The sequence below is a fragment of the Parasteatoda tepidariorum genome, chromosome 2 (assembly GCF_043381705.1).
Source record: "Parasteatoda tepidariorum isolate YZ-2023 chromosome 2, CAS_Ptep_4.0, whole genome shotgun sequence".
NCBI lineage: Eukaryota > Metazoa > Arthropoda > Arachnida > Araneae > Theridiidae > Parasteatoda > Parasteatoda tepidariorum.
Window position 1 is genome coordinate 84,898,737 of NC_092205.1, and position 8,200 is coordinate 84,906,936.

At 31.4% G+C, this 8,200-nt stretch overlaps 1 protein-coding gene across 1 annotated transcript in view; it reads left to right on the forward strand.

Moving 5' to 3' along the window:
* Window positions 1-7,532, forward strand: part of LOC107440764 (nephrin-like) — a 194,984-nt gene extending 187,452 nt beyond the window's left edge. The window contains exon 12 of the mRNA XM_043044524.2: window positions 6,676-7,532. Coding sequence (XP_042900458.1) covers window positions 6,676-6,719 — 44 coding nt within the window. The 3' untranslated portion in view covers window positions 6,720-7,532. The remainder of the gene's footprint in view (window positions 1-6,675) is intronic.
* Window positions 7,533-8,200: the final 668 nt, after the last annotated feature.

Below are 8,200 nucleotides of genomic sequence, written 5' to 3' on the forward strand. Positions count from 1 at the left end.
CATATAAAATTAATGTAATCTTAGTCTTAGATAAGTTTATCACTTAACCAAAGTGAAAATAGTAATAATAATAATATACTTACGGAGCACCAACTAAAAGTTTGCTGATTTTCAATACAAATCTCTCAAAAGACGTTTGAAGAGGTCGCTTAAAAAGACACCAAATAAATAAAAACGGATCAAACTACTACAGCGCCATCTTCCTTAGAGTCTGAACTAAGTCCTCCATCGGTAAAAAATTTTTTATTTGTAATTTAAAGTAGTGAAAATTAAATAAAACTAAAATGGGTAGACTCGCCCCTGGATGGGTAGACTCGCCCCGGTTTACGGTACTTTTATTATGAAAAGTAACAGTGTTATGCCTAGAATTTTATAAATGCTTGGAGTTTTTGCATTCAGCTCCTATTAACCTATTTTTTTTATAACCACTGTTGAATAGCCGACCAAAGTTTGAGTTTATGTCTACTAATGTTCAACTCCGTAGCCTTGTAATTTTGAACCCAATTCTGAAGACTAAGAAACTCCTGGATCAAGTATTAGGAAAAAATGTACCTATGTGAAGAGCTTTTTGATTTAATTAACTCACATTCGCGTTACAAGGCGAGGAAAACCTTAAAAACCTCACGTGGTAAGCCTGACGGTTAGGGGACGCTAATTCATGATCCGTTTATCACTGAGGACATTTTTCGTCAGCACTCTGGTCGGTGCGTTTTGGTTGCGGGACTCGTATCAACCAGCAATCACTTGGATTTGAACCCGGGTCACGTCAGTGTGAGATAAGTGCTCTAGCACCCGCGTGGCATTGATTCCACAAGGTGCTAATAGGTAGTCTGATGTATCTGGTACCAAGCGCTCACCAACTGGTCCTGCAATTCCCTCACATTGCGAGGGGGTAGTGTGGCAGCACGAATTTGGTTTTCCAAGTAGGACCAAAAATCCTCTATTGGATTAAGGTCAGGTGAATTTGGGGGCCAAGACATGACTTGAAAGTCACTGAAATGTTCCTCGACGATTCAACCCTTATGATATGGTGCATTATCCTGTTGGTAAACGCCATCCCCCTCAGGAAAAACTGTTGCCATGAATGGGTGAACCTGGTCTGATACTATGCTCAAGTAGCTTATGGACGTCAGGGATTGTTCTATGAGGATAATAAGGATAATATATATATATATATATATATATATAATCAAGTACTCAGAAAAAATTTGCTGAGTTCACAACCGTAATTTAATATTTTCGCTTAACAAATGGGCGGATATATCAAATACTATTTTTGTTTGCATCTCATTGTGCAAGAAGCTGATCATTAAGCTATAAATCATTTAACAGATTTATTTAACTGTAATTTATTACAGTATATTAACGTTATTTGCACAACAATAATAATTGTAAAATGGTTAATAAGATTTGACGAACTTTTTAGCTAGCTTTATTTTAAAATGTAGCTCAGAACTACATAATAATAATAATACAAAAACACAACATTTCTCCTAATTTTAAACTCGAAAATTCAATTGAAAACGTAATAATAGCAGTACACGAAAAAAACTTTTAAATTAGGGATACAAGTATCTTTATAAAAAAAATAATACCAATATGACTTTTATTAGTTTTATGCTGATGGCAATCAAAACAATATGGAAATGAATGAGGAAAAACTGAATCCTACCACGTGATTTTCAGGTCAATAAAAATGTACGGACAACAATGTAAAACTGGTACACCATCATTAAATATACTCAAAACAAGATAAAAATTTCAACTAACTTTAGCTGGTGACTTTAGTTGTAATAATTCCGAAGACAGCATTATTAAAAATTATTACTTTTTCTCACTCATGCGTTCTGAATTTTGATTGGCTGTTTTGTGCGTTACTAACCGCAAGTCTTTTGTAATTGGCTATGTGTTATCATTTCACTCTCTTCATATATTATATAAAGATATATATATTAGTTGAAGTAGAAATAAAAACATAAATACTATTACTATTATTACACGACAAAGTTTATCTCTCTTTGAAATGAATAACTTAAGAACAATAAGACCTAATAATATAGAAAGAAATAACTTGAGAATATAGAAAGAATTAAGAATATAGAAAGAAAGCACGATTCACAAATAATAAATGAAATAGAATATTTCCAAAGGAAATTTAATTTATTTCTTTCAAGTTTATCTCATTTTTCATCTTATCGCTACTCCTTGGAATTTGGTTAGAATAAGAAATTGAAGTTTTCAATGTCTTTTAAAGCTAATATCTGAACAACAATAAGATTTTTCGAAATATAACCTTATTCAGTTTTGTATCGCTCTACAATAAAGAGTTTCGTGTGGAAGCAAAAACTATTTAGATGGATTACATTTATACATTGTAATGTCGTTACATAAATATAAAATCTAAAATTTCAAAGTACAATGAATTTCTTTATTTATTGGGGTAAGGTTGAAAAGAATATTGAAATAACTTTTGTATCTCAGAAATGCTAAACTTAAAAACAATATTTTATTTTCAATGAGTGGGATGGCTTTGAACTTGATAACATCAATATTTTTTTTTAAAAAAAAGAAACATCTCTAAATCGAAAAGACAAGTTTTATTTCATTTTATTTTCTAGCTAACTTTTTTACGGATAGCAATCTACGTACACTCTCTAGAAAATCGGTTGATGCAGAATTAACCTTTTCACTAAAGAAGTATAAAGGGATATTGCAAAAAAAATATTTTACAGTTCCGAATTTCTATTTTACTGTCATAAGTCATAATAAGATAAATAAAATACGAGATATACTGCTAGGGGTCTAATAATTTTAGGTCCACATGCGTGGAACTCAGGTTTTCACGAAGTAAAATAATATAAATATTTGAAACGTTAAATTGCATCTTAAGTGAGAACAAACAGACATAAGCTTGTATTATTGTCTATTTAAATTCATTGATGAATAGATTTAATGATTGTTTGGAGAAATTAAATTTTAAAAATACGAAATTTTCTTAGATTGAAATACTAAATTTAAGTTTAATAGGCTTGTTACTAATTTTAAATATCCTCTGCACTTTTAGCTTATTTGAGGTCATCCCCTTTGAACCATTGAGAATGAGTTATAGAGCGTATAATATTAGATCATCAGATCACCCCGTCATATCAGATCTTTAGATTACTCGAATATCAGATCATTAGATTTGATCAAAAGTTATTCAGGGTGGTCCATTTTTTATTTTGCGCACTGTACACTAATATAAAGCAAGTAAGTAAAATACTCATCTCATAAAAATGTTAGTAAATACATGTAAAATTGGATATTTTAATAATATCAGATTTCACTTGACTACTACGTTGTCATAAATTGTCATTACATACCAAGGTGCCCATATGTGGACCTGCATGTTCTTGACTGTATTATTTTTTAAATATTAAATAAATGCAAAACTAAAAGCTTAATACAGATCACAGAACTAAGTCAAAAGAAAAAAATTATTTTCAGAATAAGTAATTGGTTACATTTTCAAACATGTGGATTTCGCATCATTCTTCGAAAATCATTTCTACCCAAATAATTTACATTTAATGGATGTATTGATATAATTTTCTTATTGCTTGTTTTTGAACCTAAGAAGTGAAGGTTCAATTATGTTGTTGTTGCACGCCCCCATTGGCAAGCAGTGCTAGACCAGGTCCATGACTTTATACACCCTCAAAAAATCCAACACCGTCAATGGATCATCTGCTAAATCCTGTTTGGTGAGCCCTAGGCTAGCAAGGATGTGGTGAAGCGAAGCCTGGTCTGATGAACAGTTGGTACAAATTTCAAAGTTCTTGGATCCTTCCGAAAATTTCATTGATTTAAGGTGACCTCTTCGAAAGCGGGCAAGAATAGTTTGTTCCTGTCTATTAAAACCTTGGGCCAGGGAGCCTCCAGGTCGAGAACACTGATACCATGGGTGCTTTGGAGGAACATTTCAAGTGTTCTTGCTTTTGTAATTTTTTTTGGAGAGGATTTCCAAAAAAGTGAAGGTTGCCGACAGGACAGAGGCCTCACAAGCACCAGCTTTAGCCAAAGTGTCCGCAATCTCGTTTCCTACAAGATCGACGTGGGAAGGAATCCGCTGCAGATGAATCTGATGCGAAATGGAAAGCCGTTTTAACTTTTTGAGTATTGACACTCCAGCACTATCTCTCACGCTTTGCCAATTGGTCAAGTGCTGTATTGCACTTCTGCTATCAGACAGAATCCATATCTCATTTCCACGGGGAAGAAACACTAGAGAGTCAAGGGCTTCATCAATGGCTATTAGCTCACCTCGAAATACTGAGCAGTAGTCGAGATTTCTCTTCTAAATTTTTAAGTCATGGTCTTGCAATTTGATGTAAATTCCACTACCATATCGGTTACATTCGTATCTAGTTCACTTATGTGGACCGAGGTAATGAAGAGCCTTTTAAGTTGCCACTCTGTACCATAATTTCGTTTAATTTGTTCGTTATTATTAATTCCGTTCATAAACTAAAATAAATTATATAGAAATCATTGTTTGACTTAGCACGACATCAAAATTGCAATAAATATGTGCTATAATACGGTTCGAAATATTTAGTATTATTATTATGATCAAATTATTGAATTTGTTTAAAATATTAATTTTATTTAAATATTTAGAATCTAAACAATGATATAGAATAGCCATGTGCTGTTACCTTTCTAATTAAATTTTCATTTTCCCCGTGATCGATAACGCGAACTCGGTAACAGTGTCATCCAGTTTCAAAATAAAATTGAAAAATATATTCAAAACAGCTATCATTCACAAAAATTTATTAAAACCTAAATTCTGTATATAAACAAGCTCAATCTATTTTCAAATGCCAAACAACCAGCCAATTTATACAAAGTAAAATCAACACTTCTTACAATTTACTAAAAGCAATTCTGTAATACCAGTAAAACTATAAAAAAGTACAAAAAACTCTTATCCTTACGATTTTTATAAATAATTCTATGAAACCAGTAAAACTATAAAAAGTACAATATACTTCTCTTAAATTTGGGTAAAAACTAGAATTAAAAGTAAAATATCAGTTTACAATCCAGCCTTCCAAAATTGAACTCAAAGTTTTTAATATTAAAGTTAATGGTAAATCCAAGTTAAAACCAAACTTCTTGCGATCTCCACCGGTGCTGCTTTTGAATCCCTCGGAAAAAGTTAATTAGGATAGATAGTATTCAGATATTCGGATAGATCGGATGTAGTCAGATAGAAATCAGTTTATTTGTACTAGTACTAGTACTAGGATGTACTAGTTTCCGGGAGTGGAAAGAACTCTGTACCATAAAAGAACCTGACTCCGGTCCAACTCCTCTCACTAGTTAACTCATCGATTAGAGGTTCCGAGTCTGACTCCACCACACAGCGGCTCTGTCTAAAGCAATCTCCTGTCGTCTCTTGCTTAGTTAATCCAGCAGAGGCTCCGTCATACTTCCACCTGTCTCGGCTCCGCTCAACCACCTTTTTTAAACTCGTGCGGGCAACGCGGAAGAATTCTTCTCCGACCTCTTTACTCCCACGCGTAGAAGTGCAGTACCAGCGAACGAAACAACAAAAAAAAGGGTTAAATCAAAAAACAGTCAAATTAAATGCTTAAAAAAGTGATAGAAACTATAACAAACTGATATTTACAACAAGCGACAAATTTCTATTACAGCCACTGTGAGAAAAAAAGTATGGTTTAAATTACCAAAATATGTTAAAATTTCTGTCTCTATGGAAAAATCAAAAAGCGCGGTAATTTTTACAGAAGTACTTACTTAGGTAATGGTTTTCGTGAAATTAACATATGGTTTTATAATATGGGGTATGATTTGGTAATTTTATCATGTTACTTTAGGGCTTGGTACAAAAACTATTTAAAATTTACTTTTCATTTTTGTATTTTCACTAAATATACGGTAATAAGAACTAAAATTTTGTATATCGGAATTTCCGGTAAACCTTTAAATTACCAAAAGTTTGGTTTAAATACCTCATATTTTGGTTTTCTGAACCAGATTTAGGATTTTTTTTTACCAGAAATGTCATTACCTTATAGTACCTTATACCTTATAGGTCTTTTACCATACTTTTACAGTCTTTTACCATAGGTCTTTTACTATATTGCGATGTACACATATATTTCTGTTACAGTTCTTGTTGTAGCGAATTCTTTTTACATTTATACAATCCCATGTTTATAAGACTCAAATTATTTACGATATAGCTGTACTATGGGTGGATCTTTTCATGACAATTTTTGTTTCACCTCATAGGCAATTTAAAGTGAATTTCTAGAATAAAACATGAAGCTCCGGAGCTAAGTTTCAAATTACAAACAAATAAGGGTAGGATAACTTCGCGATTACTTACTCCTGAGTAATCTCGCCATAATTCATTTGCGTTTTGATATTTTGAAACAAAAATCAGTATTTTAAAACTTTGTTGACTCTTGGCTTACCTATATCGACTTTTTCCGTGACTTAAATTTTAAATTACTGATGTAGGTGAAGCAGAATTCTCCATAGAGTGTTTCTTCCACGGTATAGCTTCCTGTAAAAATCTGTGCCAATAATTGTAGACATTTCACCAAACTATGTATCCTTACATGCTTTTAGAATGTGATTAAATCTATTTACCTTTTACAGATCGTCTTCCTGAAGGCTTTGAGAAGAGAGCTCCGTGTATTTAAAAGAACTTCCAATCATAAATATCTTCATATAAAATGTAACTTATAGTGCTGCTTTAAGGAGAACTCCTCCAGAATGAAAGTCTGGGGCTTTCGTCTGCTATGGTAACAAGTGAGAGCACATTTCTAATTGGGGTGAAATGAAGGAAAGAAGGGTGTCGATTGGTTTGCTCATGACGACCTACACTAAGATTAAGATAAAACTATTCACCCCACACCCCTATTCGAAGTAAACTTTCCTCGTAACCATAGTACCCGCCACGACGTGAGACGAGTGTCTGGAGGAGTTCTCCTGAAAGCCGCAATATACATTGTTTGTGATTGTAATGTACAAATATTTCAGGTCAATTTACTGGAAATATAGGATAATATGTTGCAATTAATGTGAATACCGTGAAGTGTTTCGTATTTGCAGTTGAAAGAACAGTGTTTAATTTTAAACACTATGTTATTTTGACGCATTATATTCTTCAAAATAATGTGTTAGTTTTGTTTTGTAAATAAGATTATATGCTTTAAAATATGCATGCCATTATCCACTCGAAAAGCTACGGTGAAATTTAAGTGATAAATAATTTTATTGTCGTATTTATGAAGGTATTTTATATTTCATTGAAAAGATAATTGTTCGAAATTTATTGTTTGAAATTTAACTTAGTTTATTGTACATATTTAAGTATTAATTGTATTAAAATCTTCATTTTGAAAATTAATAACTAGAAAAAGGAAATAAAATGATATTGTAGAAATCAGTGTTGCATTTAACCCATAATTCATCTTTTCATATTTCAAATAAAAGTCATTATTTTTTGTAAACTTGCATTTTTATTTCTATACTATTTTTATTCCACCTTATTGTATTTATATCAATGAATGAATATTCAGTAAAAAAAAGACTAAAATATTTAAAAAAAAGTTTCAAAAAAACTCCCAAACAGATTTGGAAAAGAAGGAAGATGAGATTTATCAAAGCGAAGTTGATTTTAAAATATGTTGGAAGGCACGCTGCAGAACGGCGTACTTAACTTTCTAAATTTAATGATAAACGTTGTGGCAACACAATGCTGTTTAGCAAAGGAAAGATAAAAAACTTAAATGTTTACGATTTATTTATTTTTAATACAATTTTATCTGTCATGGAATTAATTTGGTTTTCGAACTATAATTTTGACAAAGAATGTATTCGAAGTATCACTATCAAATTGACTCAATTTTACAGCACAAAAAGCAATTCATTCTTTAAAATTTACTTTTCATTTTTCTATACAACATCGGTTTAATTCAACACTTTCCTCCTTAATCGAAGTAATAATAGTTTTGTTTTATGAAGTAAAAGTTGAAATAATAAATTTAAAAGTAGATTAAAAATAAATTTTATAGTATTTAAAAAGTTATTTGCTTCATTTTACATGTATTTCTGCATTTTAATTTCTTACATTTTAAGATAAAAAATTTATTTTGTTAAATTAGAAATAAAATGATAA